Below are 18,247 nucleotides of genomic sequence, written 5' to 3' on the forward strand. Positions count from 1 at the left end.
CTGTATGCCTATGAAAAGTAGTCATAGCTAGAAGGGATGCAGCTTTTAGCTCTTTTCCTTACCTTAACCTAATTCTCCTAACCTGCTACTTGAATTCTCCTCATCTGTAACACATAGTCAAATTACGTTAATTTGACAAAGGATGGATACATTCTACCCATGTAGAATGTACAATATGAGGTCCCTATAGCCCCCCCAAAAAACAATGATCATTTGAGAACTTTATTCATAAGAGAGAAAATGTATGGACATTACAGCATAGGAAAAATGCCTCAATGGGTTAGGACAACCTGCTGTGTTGACTGGTGTTTCCAGCCCAACAACATATTTAATCTTTATATGACACACTGGTGGTGGTGTTGGTCCATGTCAACTCCTCAGTGATGTGGATGCAGAGGATCTTAAAACTTGTGTCTCTACTGCAGTCCCGTTGATGTGGATCGGTGCATGTTCCCTCCTCTGCTTTCTGAAATCAACAATCAACTCTTTTGTTTTGCTCACATTGAGGAAGAGGTGTTTGTCATGACACCACAATGCCAGTTCACTTACCTCCTCCCTATAGGCTGACTTATTGTTGTTGGTTATCAGGGCTACATCCGTGGTGTCGTCAGAAAACTTGATGATGGAGTTGTGTCGTGCAAAGCCACACAGTCGTGGGTGAACAGGGACTACAGCAGAGGAAAGAGGACACCCCTGGGGGGCCCCTGTGTTAAGAGTCAGTGTGGAGGAGGTGTTGTTGTCAATCCTCACAGCCTTTGGTCTGCCTGTCAGGGTGTCCGTGATCCAGTTGGAGAGGGTGAACAATAGTGTTGAATGCTGAACTGTATTCAATGAACAGCATTGACTACAGTTCACATACTGTAGGCGTTCCACTTGTCCAGATGTGTTACGGCCATGTAAATAGCGATGGAAATGGTATCTTCCATGGATCAGTTGGATCTTTAGCCAATGTTAAATCTATTGCATGAATTAATTTACCTGATTTTTAAGACTTTATATCTATAAATATGGGATCAAGTAGATGTATTTAACGTAAACACTGGGCAAAAATGCAGAAGAGCACAAATCATGAGTCCAGTCTTGTTCATGTTCTCGAACTCATTGTTTCCATGTTTTATAGTATGACCAGTGATAGCAATGCTGAAGTGTAGAATGAGTCATAACAGGTTTTATCCCAACTTGTTTTCTCTCTGCCAGTTGCCAAAGGGTTGTAAAAGGTGTGCTGAAGGGGCCGGAGTTGTGTAAGGACCCTGTGAAGCTCACCTCTCATGCTGTCAGAGTCAACATTTTTAAGCAAGGAGACAACCCTGCACTTAAACCACACAAGGAATACCCAGTGGTAAGTGCTCAAATGTGGTACTAACTTGACAAAGAGAGCTGGAGATCAGTTATGTTTTTGTGGGATATTTTGAGATATAGCTTTCACTTGAAAAATGTAAATATGTCCTGTTTAATGCTCTACTTCCTGTTAATGCTATACTTCCTGTTAATGCTCTACTTCATGTCCATGAATATCAGCTTTTGTTATAAACATGTAGCGTTGTGTGTTTTTATTAATGAATAAACACAAAAGCTTTATAAACTATTTAAGTGACACAAAGCTTCTGCCCCCCAGGCTCTTCCAGTTACAGCTGGGTCCCCTTAAGAATATCTACGAGCTGGAGCCAGATAGCTGTGAATACTGGAAGGTACTGAGGAAGGAGCACGTGACGCTTTAACAGGTTACACATAGGGAAGAAGCTGTAGGACACTATAGCGTAGCTGTAACCAGACACTATAGCGCAGCTGTAACTTGACTGAGTCAATACTCTCAGCTTGCATGTCATCTTTCTGCTGAAAGGGAATAACCCATCACCTCGAGAACTTGGACTTAGTTTACAGTACAAAGGCAAATAGAAAGACCTACATTTTGAATCCATCTCAACTTTTGCCTTTCGATTTCTTATCTCAAATGTTACCATGTCTAGGCTTCTTTGAAAAAGAAGACGCATGCAGACATGTTATTTTAGAATTATGTGAGGGTATGCGTTTTGATTCACACCTTGCAGATAGCATCTGTAGTACTCTGTGAACATACAAAAGGATTTATCTTTTGTCTCAGTATGTGTAGCCCATCTATGTCTGTTCAAAAAGTGTATAACACTGTTGGCAGTATACAAAGCGTGTGAAAAGTTAGGATTTGGCTTGACACCAATCACATCAGAAGCCAAACGTCATTGACAGAAACAAACTTGAATTGTTGTGTCGTTGTCCTCCGGTGTCTAGCTAGCTAAAATCGTCCCTTTTCATGGATAGAGACAGGGATTTGGAGTTTTGGTTTTACTTAATTCTCCGTGCTGGTCAATTATTATAAGGGATAATTCTGATCCAACCATAAATTCATACATTGTGCCCCTGGCCTGAGAGGATGGAAGATCAACATGTAGCTAGTTTAATTAACTGGTCTGGCACATCATTGCCCATGAAAGGAAGTTAGGCTAGCGAGCAAGCATTTTAGCCAGGTAGCCTAGGACAACAAAAACTATAAACGTGTGTACTGTATGACATAGACCGTTTAGGCAACATAAAAGAGTAGGATGGCATTTGCATTTCCCTACAAGTAGGGTGAGTCAACATGTTTTTTCTACTTACACACACACACACACACACAGAACTCAGTCCCATGGACTGACATCTTATTTAGCTTAAGTTGATTGGACTAAATAGTTGTTGGTATATTTTAGTAGTCAGATGAAGTGTAGCACATGAGGATGTGTGAAACTTACTCCTCAGCCTGAAGTGTCCACACTTGTGCCAGCGAATAGCTAGCTTTTCGCGTAGCACCGACTGGTAAGACGTTACAGGAGGGCGGTCATGTGTGCTAGCACGGCAGAGGTCCCAAGTTTGCGTTCAGAAAAATGAAGGCCTTGTTTATTCTCGTCACTTGTCAGAGAGAGAACACCTAAATACTTTTTGACCTCTGCTTATTTCGTGCAAGATTTTGTGTATCAATGGTGAATAAAATGACTGCTTTGATTATTCTGTAAGTGATTATTTTGATTATTCTACACAGTGCCGTGTTCATGGATGCCAAGGGAAGCCAGGCTCCCTCAAATATTTGACCAATACCAAAATATTAATACAATTATATTTCGTCTCTGTGTTTTCATAATTTGAGTGTCTGAATCTCACTGGAGACATCATTGGAGCGAGGGAAACAGCGGCCCTCTGTCTCAGTATGTGTAGCCCATTTATCTGTTGCTATCTGGACCTAAAAAGTATAACATGTTGCCACCGTAGCATTTGATTGAATGATACCAGCAAGCATTTGGACAAAACTTCAGTGTCGGTTTCTGGTCTGCTTGTGTTGATGTCCTGCAGTAGCTAGCTTGCTAAATCATCCCATTCCTAAACCATGGATGGAGATGGGGATTTGGACTTTGTTTTGTTTTCTCTGTACAGGCCAATGATTGTGATGGCGATTCTGATCTAACTATAAATGTATATGTTGTGCCACTGGCCTGAGATGATTGAAGTTGAATATGTAGCCTAGCAGGCTCCCATTAACTAGCTAGCAAGAAAGGAGGTTTGCATTGGCATTCAACTAGTCTACAAGTATTGTGAGTCCCCAAAAATGTTTTGCTTAATCACGCCCACCCACACACACACAGACTGAAATCTGTACCATGGACAACCACATGACATTTAGCAACACTGATTGAACTAAATTGTTTTGAGTATATTTTAAGTTTGTTTTCAGTGTATTAAACTAAGCATGTATAGCCTTGTTCATTTGATGATGTTTAAGTTGAAATGGTACTGGAATAGCAGAGGCAGTGCTCCTGTTGTTTTTATGCTGACTTGTGGTAACTGGTTTTAAATCAGTAGTTGTTTAGTAAACTGTTGAAAACATGAACTTGCTTGACCATGTTGCTGTTGAAATTACTGTTACATGCAATATTTGCTTTGTGGACTTCACCACTCTGGATTTGTGATTAAACAAAGGTGTGGTTGAATTTATTCTGCCACTGTGGCTTCCCAGGTAGCACAAAACGTCTGGCCCACATCTGGCCTGAATCCGGCATGCCAGATCTAAAACTGCTGGCCCGGGTCTGGCAGCCGGATCCTGCCCGACCCCGAAATTAATGTCGGTACAGACTAGGCCGGAGTCATTTGGGACAGATCTGGCAGTCTGAACTGAGCCAAAGCTGCCATTTTAGGGACAGAATCGTCCCAGCGATGGCCCAAATCCACTTGATTTTACCCCCCCCCCCCCTTCTCCCACACACACACACACACCGCTGCAAAATAATATGAAGATTAAAATATGTGGAGAGGTGTGCAAAAATGATCAATGTGACATTAAGGAGACGTTTTTATCCAAAGCGACAGTATGTGTCAGGTATTAATTTTCCGTTCGTGGACCCAGGAATCGAACCCAAAATCATGATGTTTCGGGCGCCATGGTTTTTTCCAGTGACAGCTATGGTCGTTGTTTATTTTAGATAAAGACTAAATTTGTACATTTAATAGGCTTTTGGAATAATTCAACATGCATGGTTGTAAGCTGCATCACTCCTTCAATTTAGGTGGCAGATTATCAAATGGAAGATTTAGGCCTATGTTTTTGGAAAAATACAAGTATTCTATGTCTTAGGATACAACACAGTGCAATGAGAAATGTATTATTGTTAGTACACAATTATTGTTTTTGCTGTAAACTGCAGTGATGTAGGCTAATATGAATAACCCCTCAAATGTCCTTTTGTGTTTCGTGCAGAAATAAAGCCCTGATTATACAACCATTTAGGAACAGTTTTTGCTTTATTCTCTACAGTACAGGGTCCAGAAAATGAGATGTATCGACGTTTACACATAGGCTATAGCTAATTGTTCTATGGTAGGCCTATGACACTGAGATGTGCTGTCTGTCATAGACAGTGGTGTAAAGAACTTAAGTAAAAGTACTTTAAAAGTATTAATTAAGTAGTTTTTTGGGGTATCTGTACTTTACTATTTATATTTTCAGCTACTTTTACTTCACTACATTGCTAATGAAAATAATGTACTTTTTACTCCATACATTTTCCCTGACAACCAAAAGTACTCGTTACATTTTGAATGCATATCAGGACAGGACAATGGTCCATTTGCACATTTATCAAGACAACATCCCTATTGCCTCTGATCTGGTGGCCTCACTAAACACACTACTAACACACATTTGTAAATTATATCTGAGTGTTGGAGCGTGCCCCTGGCTATCAGTAAATTTAAATAACAAGACAATGTTGCTGTTTGGTTCGTTTAATATAAGGAATTTGAAATGATTTATGCTTATTAAGTATATTTTAGCGATTACATTTACTTTTGATACTTAAGTATATTTAAAACCGAATACTTTTACATTTACTCAAGTAGTATTTTACTTGGTGACTTTCACTTTTACTTGAGTAATCATCGGTTCCTCTTTTTGTGTTGTCCGTTGTATTTTTCTTTTTACTCAACTATGACAATTTGAAACTTTTTCCACCACTGGTCGTGGATCATGTATCCCAAATCATCCTATAATTAACATTGCCACCAGCATATGCCTAAAAATCGCTAATGCCATTATACTAAACCAGGATTGGCCGGATGACTGAAACTAATAGAACTGTGAGTGGGGTTCGAAAAAGAAATCTGTAGTAAAATCTATTTCATTTATACTAGAGATTATCTAGGGTCATTCTCCATCTAATGGTTTAATAGGCCGATTTTTTGCTTGCAAATGACCTAGCAAATTCGAGGTGAAATTATTGCATTCATTTGTTTTTTGTATTATTCCATCACCTGCCGAATAAAAAATATAATATTGCCCTACTTCTGAAAAAGTTAGATATGCTGAGCAAACAACGCAATTATCACAGGTTGGAATATGGCATTTTTTTGTGTGGTTTGGCGTCGCTTGTGATAGAGTTCTTCTGAAAAAAATGGCCTTGTTTATTCTCGTCACCTTTTGAGATCTACTTATTTCGTGCAAGATTTTGTGTGTAAATGGTGAATATACATGTTTTTTGTGGATTTAAACTTGTTCCGCCACTGTGTGACTGTTGTCTATTTGTTGTCACGGCCTTATTGTATTTCACGGTGGCGTATGAATTAATGGGTTGTAGAGCAAACAACGCAATTATCATACCAGGTTGTAATAGCTTTTTTTATTGGCTTGGCTTTCTCAGTGATTTTACCCATGAACCGATAGTGTTTCTGCAACGCGATGGAGTTGTCTCTTTTGTTGATAGTTCCAAACTTCTCTCTGATACATATTTCCACTGACGCTGAGTTTTGGTGTGATTCTATTGGCGTAGGGAAGGTGAAAGTAAACTTGAGGGGGAACATGGTTGCTTTCATGCAAATACAAGGGACAACACAAAAAGAGGAACCGAGGTGAAATGAGAACCAAGACATTGTTCAACCAATTGTGAGAGTTGATTCACACCGAGACGAGATTGGCAAAACGGACTACTCTAGTTCCGAAATATATGATTATCGATAGAGATTTCTGAACTAGATGAGAGCGGTCGGTTTGTCTCTTCTTCCACTGAAAACTATTGAACAACTTCTTGTCTCATCGAAAACATCGTCGGAATCGGTAAAGAGGCGGGCGTTTGTAAATTTTGAGATAAAGATACAGTAGTCTCGTTTACGTGGACGAAGAAATCCATCTCAGGTTATTCCGGAAGCTGCTGAATAGAACGCAGGTAAATGGATGCGCTTTCAGTCACTCATTTAAGTGAGCGATACATTCGGATAAATAGGCTATAGCAGTTGACCGATATTTAGGCCTATTCGTTATGTTGTAATGTGCTTGTTTAATTGTTATAGCTTTTAACTAGGCTACGTACAATCCAATCATACAAATATTTTTTCACAGGCTTTGCATACTGCCAGTCACCATAAGCATAATCAAGTGAAAGTTGTAACCATAGCATTAAGAATACTAGAATGGACATGAACGTTGTTATGATCATATAAAGGTCAGCCATTTTGGTCAAGTTTGTCAACCATGGTTTGCCAGTGCTGTGATTAGATATTGTGTAAAATAATGTATTTGAACAATTTATCTGCAGTGTATGTTTGTTAGCTAGCTATAGCAAGCCAGTTTTAGAGGAATGATTCCATTAATGGGTCAAATGAACTGCTAATATTCCAACATTCCATTCAAACAATGCAATCAATCCACAGCCTAGCGGACTAAACTCCACTTCCGCTATCCATTGCCATACACCGGCTGAAACTAATTGATGACAGGACTTAGACAAGTTGTAAATGCAACAAGTACTCATATTGTATCATATAATAGCACTCACAGCTTTATAAGAAAACTGAGACATTTCTGGCCTGTTTACATATATTGTAGATGCTATTTATAAAGAAAATAGATATAAAACCTGTATAAACTGTATGTATGTATATGACAATATTTTATGTTGACAATAATTATATTACACAATTTCTAAAATATCACATGCCTTACTTTTATTTTCATGTATAAGTAAAATCAGGATTATACCTCTTACTGCCATTCATTCCAGTTAGACTGTTTGGGATTTTTCCCTGAACAATATGGCTGCCATTTTCTTCCCATTCTGGAACTTTGAGGATCTATGACATATCCCTTCTAGTAATTTAACAGGATATCTATGGTTGGAACAATGTGTCTTCTGTAGTGTGTTCTGTCATCACAGCCACTCAAGGCGTGACTGGCACGATTGACTCTGGATGACCACTGTTACAAGTTTATTCCAAAATGTTTTGAGGACTGTGAAAACTAAGGTCAATAACCATTAGCTGTTTCTTTTCTTCCCTACACAAAAAAAAACAATATTGTGTGAAGACAGACTAGAGATGGGTGACTGGAATCTCAGCATTGGGACTTTGAGTGAAGGAGCTCAGAGCAGGTTAGCTGACATGCTGGATAATGCTAAATGTGGATGGAGACAACTTGCCAATGTTGTCACTGAGGAACCTCGATTCCGCTGCAGGTGAGACTTTGAAATGAAACACTCAATGCTAATAGCATTGTTAGAGCTATGATGTTGATAACTGAGTTCGTACCCAATATTCTTAACGAATGATAACACTCAATCTGTAACTTTTCTTAATGGTGATGTTGTGAAATTGTGGTGTCTTAATGATGGTATAAAGCCATACAGAGAGAATGTCGATGTTTAGCCTGACCTGTTAGTGGTTTGTCACCATTTACTGACAGTGAGAATGAGATGACCAGCTGTTCGCTCCAGGTGCTCAGCCCGACAGGCAGCCCCAGCCGCTACCTCCTAGAGAAGCTATCTGAGCGCTCCTGCACCCTGGGCTTCCTGCTGCACTGCCTGAAGAAGATGGAGCACCATGAAGCTGTGCAGTACCTCACTGCTAACGGTCAGTCTTAACCTCTGCCTGCCTGTCTCTTTATCTCTGAAATATATGATATTTGCTATATTTTAGCAACACTACAGGTGTCCTCTGTCACCTTACTTGTTACCTCAGTCACTGTGCGTGTGTATATGTGTGTGTGTAGTGATGGAGCGGTTTCAGATCACAGTGCAGCCCCAGGCCCAGCATGCTACAGAGGGAGGCAGGGTTGTGCTGGTCTGTAAGGCCATTGGTCCTGCTGCTATGGGCTACCAGTGGTTCAAAGGCAAAGAAGAGGTCAGTCCATTGGATATTACAGTGATTATACACTGAGTATACAAAACATTAAGAACACCTTCTCTTTCCCTGACAGATTGACCAGATAAACCCAGGTGAAAGCTATGATCCCTTATTTATGTCACTTGTTAAATCCACTTCGATCAGTGTAGGTGAAGGGGAAGAGACAGGTTAAAGAAGGATTTTTAAGCTTTGAGACAATTGAGACATGGATTGTGTAGGTGTGCCATTCAGACGGTGAATGGGCAATACAAAAGATGTAAGTGCCTTTGAACTGGGTATGGTAGTAGGTGCCAGGCGCACCCGTTTGTGTCAAGAACTGCAACGCAAGTTATTCACGCTCAACAGTTTCCAGTCTGTTTCAAGAATGGTCCGCCACACAAAGGACATCCAGCCAACTTGTTTAATTAAGGGGTGGGGGGGTGCAACTCAATATTAGGAAAGTGTTCCTAATGTTTGGTGTGCTCACTGTGTGCCCACATACAGTGTAAAGTGTATGAGTGAGATAATTTATTCTCTCTTTAGGTGCTGGGTGGAAGTGGTCCAGAGCTGGTCCTTTGCCCTTTAACCCCAACCCACCAGGGACACTACATCTGCCGGGTCAACCATGGAGAGAACTTTGTCTTCTCCCAGTGGGCACATGTCCGCATTGTCAGGTCAGCTGGCTCCAGCACAGGTAACTCAATTCAACTATATTTTCAAATATAGTTCAATCAGTAGAACTAATGTAGTCAATTTACCGATGGTATTAAAAGATCGTCTTGGCATTTAGGCTCTGCCCTTCCTGAATTCATCACATTGACTTTACCTTGCATTTTTTTGTGTCATAACCATTAGGCCCCTTGGTTGTGTTTCAGGTGTCAGTAGCAGCTTCTTCCCCCCCTCAGTGAGTGGAGTGCGTATTGTCCGTCAGCCCCGGCCCCAGGTAGTAGCTGAGGGGGACTCCTTGTGTCTGGACTGCTTTGCTGAGGCCAACCCTCCTCCTCAGTACCAGTGGTACCACAATAAACAACCAATGCCAACAGACAAGATAAGCACCCTGAGGGTCAGTGCTGTTTTGGGTCCCCTGAATATATGATTACTTACCTTTTTTTTAAACTCTATGTTTAAAAAGCCTGTATCATAATTATAGGTCCAGTTATGTCAGACATCTTGGGACTTGTATGTGTCTGTTCATTGGCTGTATATGATTGTCATGTTTGGGGTTGTTATGTGTCGTAATTGTCTGCAGATACTGTGTGTGACCACAGCAGATCGAGGAATGTACAGCTGCAGGGTGTTCAACCTGTACCATGAGGTGTGGAGCGACCAGGTCCATGTCAAAATAGGTGAGAGTGGTGCATCGGCAATGATTGTATTGTCTGTTATTTCTGTTCTGTGGTCAGAATTTTACGACGTATTTTGTAAGTTTCCTTTTTAGTGTTGGCTTAGTTGTGAGGATTCGTGCAAAAGTGGTTCTATGAATATATTTTGATTGTCCCAGAAAGCACATGACACAGTGCTTTGACTGACTTCCTTGTTTGTGGTTTTTGTAGACCCTGGTTCCTCCATTGATGCCTCCTGGGGAGAAATAGACCCTGGTACAGACATGATAGTATTTTAACTAACTTCACTGTTTTTCTACTCCATGTCGCACCAATGTTTTTGGGTGGTAATGTGATTCATTCATAACCATGTTATAAATAATGTTTTACAGCTGCCTCACCTAGCCCTGCCAGGCAGATAAGTAAATTATATGGTAAGTGCAGTAAACAACATAGCCAAGAATATGCAATGTCGGAAAAAAACATAAATGACTGTATATGATTGTCCATTTGAATAACATTAATAACAGAATGTTTTTGATGTGTACCCTTTTTCCTCATACCTTAATTTCCTCTTGTTTGTCAAAGCCACGGACAAGGTGGCTCTTCTGATGGGCAACATGAACTACCTGCACCACAGGCCTCTGCGAGCGCCCATGGCTGACGTGCACGAGATGACCAACCTGCTGCGCCAGCTGGACTTCAAGGTGGTTTCTCTGCTGGACCTCAACTGGCAGGAGATGCACAGCGCTGTAACTGAGTTCCTACTGCTGCTCGACCGCGGCGTCTATGGTCAGTTTAGTTACTATAAGAAATCATGGTAGTTAAATAGTCATATTATTTGCATTGTCCAGCTGTGTCTGATAGTGCCTATCCCTTTCCCGTTCCTCCTCTCCCGTCATGTTCCAGGGCTTCTGTACTTTGCGGGTCATGGTTATGAGAACTATGGGAACAGTTTCATGGTGCCCATTGATGCCCCGGCTTCTTATACCTCAGAGAACTGCCTGTGGGTGCAGGATGTGCTACAGCGGATGCAGGAGCGAGAGACGAGCCTCAATGTATTTCTATTGGACATGTGTCGCAAAAGGTACAGTTCTCAGCATCAACTATGTGATTGGGCTCTATGATAATGTAATAATGATATTGCTGTTATGATGTTGTAAATTAACTCAAATCTGTACTAAACTTGTACTGTTTTAGAAACTTGAACGACGGCGTCCCTCCACAGCCAGGGCAACTGAAAGTGACCGCAAACATAGTGTTTGGTTATGCCACGTGAGTTGCTTCTCTGCCAACTTAAAGTACCTCTTTCACTCATACACGTATCACAGAATGTGTTATATTAATCTCCGATTATGTCTAGGTGTGTGGATGCAGAGGCCTTTGAGGTGAACAAAGACGACCTGTCCAATGGAATCTTCATCAATTTCCTCAAACAGAGAGTCATGGAGGACGAGAAGGTCACTGTCATGCTGGACAGGGTGGCCGAAGGTATGACTAATGAAGTAAAAAAAAAAAAACGAAAACATATTTTGCTATATTGTGACACTTGGTATCGTGAATATCAATCTTTACAAATGACTGTTAATGTAGTTTCTCTGTTTTGTTCATGTATCTGTACAGACATGGGACGGTGTGAGATCACACGAGGGCGTCAGGCTCTAGAGTTACGCAGTAATCTTTCTGAGCGGCGTGCACTCACTGACCGCATCCAGAGCTCCGGCTGCCCGGAGACCACCTCGGCACGCAACCTGCAGTGGGCCATAGCACACGGTGAGACCTTTGGCTAATTCACCATGCATTTTTCAATCAAAGTACATTAGTGGAGTGACCGACTGGGTTTTGAACCAGGTCATATATCCCTCTGAGCTAAATCCAATGCATTAGCTCTGGGAGCTGATATGCGTTTTCTGGTAGACCTAAGTAAGCACTGCATGACGGCTTCAATAAGCATTAGCTGTCTCTGTCCAGTTCTTCCAAAGAGTCGTAACCTGCAGTTTGACTGTGGCGTGACGGTGCAGCTGGGCTTCGCAGCAGAGTTCTCCAACATCATGATCATCTACACCCGAATATTGGAGAACCCCAAGGAAATTGCGTCCTGCTCCGCCCATCTCACAGACTTCACTGAGGTGAGCTTCTCCATTGTCAAAATGTCTTAATATGTTCAATAGACTTCAACTGCAGCACAGTCAGGGTTGGTGACTCTTTATTAAACATTTCACAGTAATAAACTCATCAAAAAAAGAAACGGCCCCTTTTCAGGACCCTGTCTTTCAAAGATAATTCGTAAAAATTCAAATAACTTCACAGATCTTCATTGTAAAGGGTTTAAACACTGTTTCCCATGCTTGTTCAATGAACCATAAACAATTAATGAACACGCACCTGTGGAATGGTCGTTAAGACCCCAACAGCTTACAGACGGTAGGCAATTAAGGTCACAGTTATGAAAACTTAGGACACTAAAGAGGCCTTTCTACTGACTGAAAAACACCAAAAGAAAGATGCCCAGGGTCCCTGCTCATCTGCGTGAACGTGCCTTTGTCATGCTGCAAGGAGGCATGAGGACTGCAGATATGGCCAGGGCAATAAATTGCCATGTCCATACTGTGAGATGCCTAAGACAGCGCTACAGGGAGACAGGACGGACAGCCGATTGTCCTCGCAGTGGCAGACCACGTGTAACAACACCTGCACAGGATCGGTACATCCGAACATCACACCTGCAGGACAGGTAAAGGATGGCAACAACAACTGCCCGAGTTACACCAGGAGCGTACAATCCCTCCATCGGGGATGTTCCCAATAGGCTGAGAGAGGCTGGACTGAGGGCTTGTAGGCCTGTTGTAAGGCAGGTCCTCACCAGACATCACCGGCAACAACGTCTCCTATGGGCTCAAACCCACCGTCGCTGGACCAGACAGGACTGGCAAAAAGTGCTCTTCACTGACAAGTCGGGGTTTTGTCTCACCAGAGGTGATGGTCGGATTTGTACTCTGGAGCGGGATCGATTTGGAGGTGGAGAGTCCGTCATGGTCTGAGGCAGTGTGTCACAGCATCATCGGACTGAGCTTGTTGTCATTGCAGGCAATCTCAACACTGTGCGTTACAGGGAAGACATCCTCCTCCCTCATGTGGTACCCTTCCTGCAGGCTCATCCTGACATGACCCTCCAGCATGACAATGCCACCATCCATACTGCTCATTCTGTGTGTGATTTCCTGCAAGACAGGAATTTCAGTATTCTGCCAAGGCCAGGGAAGAGCCCGGATTTCCATATCAATGAGAATGTCTGGGACCTGTTGGATCTGAGGGTGAGGGCTAGGGCCATTCCCCCCAGAAATGTCCGGGAACTTGCAGGTGCCTTGGTGGAAGAGTGGGGTAACATCTCACAGCAAGAACTGGCAAATATTGTGCAGTCCATGAGGAGGAGATGCACTGCAGTACTTAGTGCAGCTGGTGGACTGTTACTTTTGATTTTGAACCCCCCTTTGTTCAGGGATACATTATTCCATTTATGCTAGTCGCATGTCTGTGGAACTTGTTCAGTTTATGTCTCAGTTGTTGAATCTTGTTATGCTCATACAAATATTGGCACATGTTATTTTTGCTGAAAATAAACACAGTTGACAGTGAGAGGACCTTTCTTTTTTTTGCTGAGTTTATGGTTCTGTCATGTGGACATACAATCACACTTGTTCCGGTTTCCAATTGTGTTCTGTATGATGGCAGGGTTTGGATATGGATCTGAAGATGAGTAATCAGGAGAACCTCCTAGATGCAGGGAGTTTACTGCCAATGGAGATCCTCCTGCCTGCAGAGCTTCCAGGCCTCTACACCCGCCTGAAGGGACTGCAGAGACTGAAGGTCAGGGTTCATTTTACACATTGAAATCTCATGGGTGCTCCACAACAGTGGGACCAGTGTTGGTATTCAAACTCCAAATCAGATATCATTGTTACCCGTTTTGTTTGGGGATACGGGAGAGCCCAGAAACCCTGTAAGAACCTTGCTCAAGGTGATTGTGAATCCCTTCTCTGTGTAGGCCTATGAGATATGTGACTATCACCATTTTCTGAGCTTTGACGCATCTGCCTTTGTTTGTTCTCATTACAGAAAGAGTTGACATTCACTGTGTGCCTTCAGTATAAGTATACAAACTTGGATGAGGAGGTCCATGAGAGGCAAACTGTCACTGTGGGCAAACCACTGGTATCCAAACTCAATCTCCACGAACCTCGGCTTCCCCGCTCCTACTCGGCCTCCTCCTCATTCGACCTTCACTCCTTCAGCCATTCCTCCTCCTTCCCAGAGGGCTTTGGGCCAAGCTTCCCTGCCTCAGAGACTTCCTCCATTGGCTCAGCCTCCACCACCTGGTCATATTACTCACAGCCAGGAGTGTCTGCCACCCCATCTTCCCCCGGGAAGTTAAATCTACCTGTGGAGGATGACAGTCCAGAGTTGTTTGATTCTGACACCCCCCAGCCTCTCACCACAAGCAAAAGCCTGCCTCATGGTCAAGTAGAGGACCTCACATATCGGTTCAGTAACATGCACAACTTCCATTCATGTTAGTCATGTCAATTTGCAGTGTTGTAAGCTGTGCAACCCATTGTGTTTTGTCCACAGACCTACACATTAACTTATAGTGCAACTTACTTTACAACAAATTGATCCCATGACCTGCATTGTTTATACGTTAAAGAATATGTAGAGAAAAACGGATGTAATCTCATTTTTTTAGCTCATGTAATGGGTGTTTGTCTTAATGTTATGAACATATAGTGCCTTAAAGCATAACCATTTGGGCATGCTGTTAATACATTTCTTTCACATCTTTCACATGGTGGATTTAACTTCTTTTTTTTTTTTTTACTGACATAAATAACTTATTAAAATGTGCTTGAACATTTTGATTCTGGCCTGTCAAATATTGTACCCAAAACACAAATCATTTAGGCTGGGATATGTTTATTATCCTGTCAGAGCCTTTATATCCAGGCCTTTGCAGTGTAAGAGATGTAAAAAAGTGTCTGCAGACGGAAGGAGCCGAGATGTGGAACGTGTGGGGGAAAATCAGGTTGATAGAGACTGTAGCAGAAGAGAATTGCAAAGGAATAAAGTGTTGTAACTGTGGTGATGAGGCAACATCCTTGGAATGCCCAAATATGGTGAAAGAGGTGGAGGTGGCCAAAATCAGGGCAGTTCAGTTCAGTCTTCTATGCGGAAGGTTCAGTAAAGGGTAGAAATAGCAAAAGGTCCGACACAGCAACAAGCAGCGATGCCTGCGTGTCACCTGCAGGATCCAGACATTCTTCAAGTAAAGAAAGTGGACTTTGTGTCATTTATAGCAATGGTGATAAATGGAACTGCAGAAGTAAAAATAAGTCAAGAAAGATCGACATTGATCCTGCAGCTGAACTCTGTCAAGGATTAAAGGATTTTACATCTGAGGAGTTGCAGTGCCTTCGGAAAGTATTCAGACCCCTTGACTTTTTCCACCTTTTCTTACGTTACAACCTTATTCTAAAAGGGATTAAATAGTTTTTTTCCCTCCATCAATCTATACACAATACCCCATAATGTCAAAGCAAAAACTGGTTAGGAAATGTTTGCTAATTGATAAAAAATAAAAAAACATCACATTTACATAAGTAATCAGACCTTTTAATCAATACTTTATTGAATATCCTTTGGCAGTGATTACAGCCTTGAGTATTCTTGGGTCTACAGTCTGCTGTTCCCACATGCTTCAAGAGGGCAAACATTGTTCCTGTTCCCAAGAAAGCTTAGGTAACTGAGCTAAACGACTACCGCCCTGTAGCACTCACTTCCGTCATCATGAAGTGCTTTGAGAGACTAGTCAAGGACCATATCACCTCCACCCTACCTGACACCCTAGACCCACTCCAATTTGCTTACCGCCCAAATAGGTCCACAGACGATGCAATCTCAACCCCACTGCACACTGCCCTAACCCATCTGGACAAGAGGAATACCTATGTGAGAATGCTGTTCATCGACTACAGCTCAGCATTTAACACCATAGTACCCTCCAAACTCGTCATCAAGCTCGAGACCCTGGGCCTTGACCCCGCCCTGTGCAACTGGCTACTGGACTTACTGGCGGGCCACCCCCAGGTGGTGAGGGTAGGTAACAACATCTCCACCCCGCTGATTCTCAACACTGGGGCCCCACAAGGGTGCGTTCTGAGCCCTCTCCTGTACTCCCTGTTCACCCACGACTGCATGGCCATGCACGCCTCCAACTCAATCATCAAGTTTGCAGACGACACTACAGTGGTAGGCTTGATTACCAACAACGACGAGACGGCCTACAGGGAGGAGGTGAGGGCCCTCGGAGTGTGGTGTCAGGAAAATAACCTCACACTCAACGTCAACAAAACTAAGGAGATGATTGTGGACTTCAGGAAACAGCAGAGGGAGCACCCCCCTATCCACATCAATGGGACAGTAGTGGAGAGGGTAGTAAGTTTTAAGTTCCTCGGCGTACACATCACAGACAAACTGAATTGGTCCACCCGCACAGACAGCATTGTGAAGAAGGCGCAGCAGCGCCTCTTCAACCTCAGGAGGCTGAAGAAATTCGGCTTGTCACCAAAAGCACACACAAACTTCTACAGATGCACAATCGAGAGCATCCTGTCGGGCTGTATCACCGCCTGGTACGGCAACTGCTCCGCCCACAACCGTAAGGCTCTCCAGAGGGTAGTGAGGTCTGCACAACGCATCACCGGGGGCAAACTACCTGCCCTCCAGGACACCTACACCACCCAATGTCACAGGAAATTCCATAAAGATCATCAAGGACAACAACCACCCGAGCCACTGCCTGTTCACCCCGTTATCATCCAGAAGGCGAGGTCAGTACAGGTGCATCAAAGCAGGGACCGAGAGACTGAAAAACAGCTTCTATCTCAAGGCCATCAGACTGTTAAACAGCCACCACTAACATTGAGTGGCTGCTGTCAACACACTGACTCAACTAAAGCCACTTTAATAATGGGAATTGATGGGAATTGATGTAAAATATATCACTAGCCACTTTAAACAATGCTACTTAATATAATGTTTACATACCCTACATTATTCATCTCATATGTATATGTATATACTGTACTCTATATCATCTACTGCATCTTTATGTAATACATGTATCACTAGCCACTTTAAACTATGCCATTTTGTTTACATACCCTACATTACTCATCTCATATGTATATACTGTACTCGATACCAACTACTGCATCTTGCCAATGCCGTTCTGTACCATCACTCATTCATATATCTTTATGTACATATTCTTTATCCCTTTACACTTGTGTGTGTATAAGGTAGTAGTTTTGGAATTGTTAGGTTAGATTACTCGTTGGTTATTACTGCATTGTCGGAACTAGAAGCACAAGCATTTCGCTACACTCGCATTAACATCTGCTAACCATGTGTATGTGACAAATAAATTTGATTTTATTTATTTGATTTGTATGACACTACAAGCTTGGCACACCTGTATTTGGGGAGTTTCTCCCATTCTTCTCTGCAGATCCTCTCAAGCTCTGTCAGGTTGGATGGGAAGCGTTGTTGCACAGCTATTTTCAGATCTCTCCAGAGATGTTCGATCAAGATCAAGTCCGGGCTCTGGCTGGTCCACTCAAGGACATTTAGTGACTTGTCCCTAAGGAACTCCTGCGTTATTTTGGCAGTATGTCCAGCCAGCCTCACATCCGCAGACCACGTGTTTGGCGTCGTGTGTGCATTTTATCCATGGCAGCTTGAATGCACAGAGATACTGTAATGAGATCCTGAGGCCCATTGTTGTGCAATCCATCCACCCCCATCACCTCATGTTTCAGCATGATAATGCATGGCCCCATGTCACAAGGATCTGTACACATTCACCGGAAGCTGAAAATGTCCCATTTCTTCCATGGCCTGCATACTCACCAGACATGTCACACATTGAGCATGTTAGGGATGCTCTGGGTAGACGTGTATGACAGCGTGTTCCAGTTCCCGCCAATATCCGGCAACTTCACACAGCCATTGAAGAGGAGTGGGACAACATTCCACAGGCCACAATCAACAGCCTGATCAACTCTATGTGAAGGAGAAGTGTTGTGCTGCATAAGGCAAATAGTGGTCACACTGGTTTTCTGATTCACACCGCTACTTTTTTTTTTAAAGCTATCCGTGACCAACAGATGTATATCTGTATTCCCAGTCATGTGAAATCAATAGATTAGGCCTAATTCATT

At 42.6% G+C, this 18,247-nt stretch overlaps 1 protein-coding gene and 1 long non-coding RNA gene across 5 annotated transcripts; both read left to right on the top strand.

The window, feature by feature from the left end:
* The first annotated feature begins 391 nt into the window (after positions 1-391).
* LOC149983535 (uncharacterized) lies at positions 392-4,784 on the top strand. The gene is made up of 2 exons (XR_016496198.1): positions 392-1,339; positions 1,616-4,784. It is a non-coding gene; the product is annotated as an uncharacterized LOC149983535 (long non-coding RNA).
* Positions 4,785-5,434: 650 nt separating this feature from the next.
* Positions 5,435-14,887, top strand: LOC110524204 (MALT paracaspase 2). Of its 4 annotated transcripts, none has more exons than XM_021603644.3 (17): positions 5,435-6,719; positions 7,856-8,003; positions 8,231-8,397; positions 8,537-8,667; positions 9,193-9,343; positions 9,525-9,712; positions 9,899-9,995; positions 10,203-10,247; positions 10,364-10,405; positions 10,560-10,763; positions 10,881-11,058; positions 11,172-11,246; positions 11,335-11,462; positions 11,595-11,744; positions 11,943-12,100; positions 13,704-13,838; positions 14,088-14,887. In XM_021603644.3, the coding sequence occupies exons 2-17, from the start codon at positions 7,867-7,869 to the stop codon at positions 14,544-14,546; spliced, it is 2,445 nt and encodes an 814-aa protein (XP_021459319.1). In that variant the 5' UTR covers positions 5,435-6,719; positions 7,856-7,866; the 3' UTR covers positions 14,547-14,887. The 4 variants fall into 4 exon arrangements, with proteins under 4 accessions (XP_021459319.1, XP_021459320.1, XP_090091575.1 ...); XM_021603645.3 differs by having other exon boundaries at positions 6,309-6,719; positions 7,860-8,003; XM_090235449.1 differs by having other exon boundaries at positions 6,340-6,719; positions 7,860-8,003; positions 8,744-9,343.
* Positions 14,888-18,247: the final 3,360 nt, after the last annotated feature.

The sequence above is a fragment of the Oncorhynchus mykiss genome, chromosome 5 (genome assembly GCF_057628025.1).
Source record: "Oncorhynchus mykiss isolate SJ-2025 chromosome 5, ASM5762802v1, whole genome shotgun sequence".
Taxonomy (NCBI): Eukaryota; Metazoa; Chordata; class Actinopteri; order Salmoniformes; family Salmonidae; genus Oncorhynchus; species Oncorhynchus mykiss.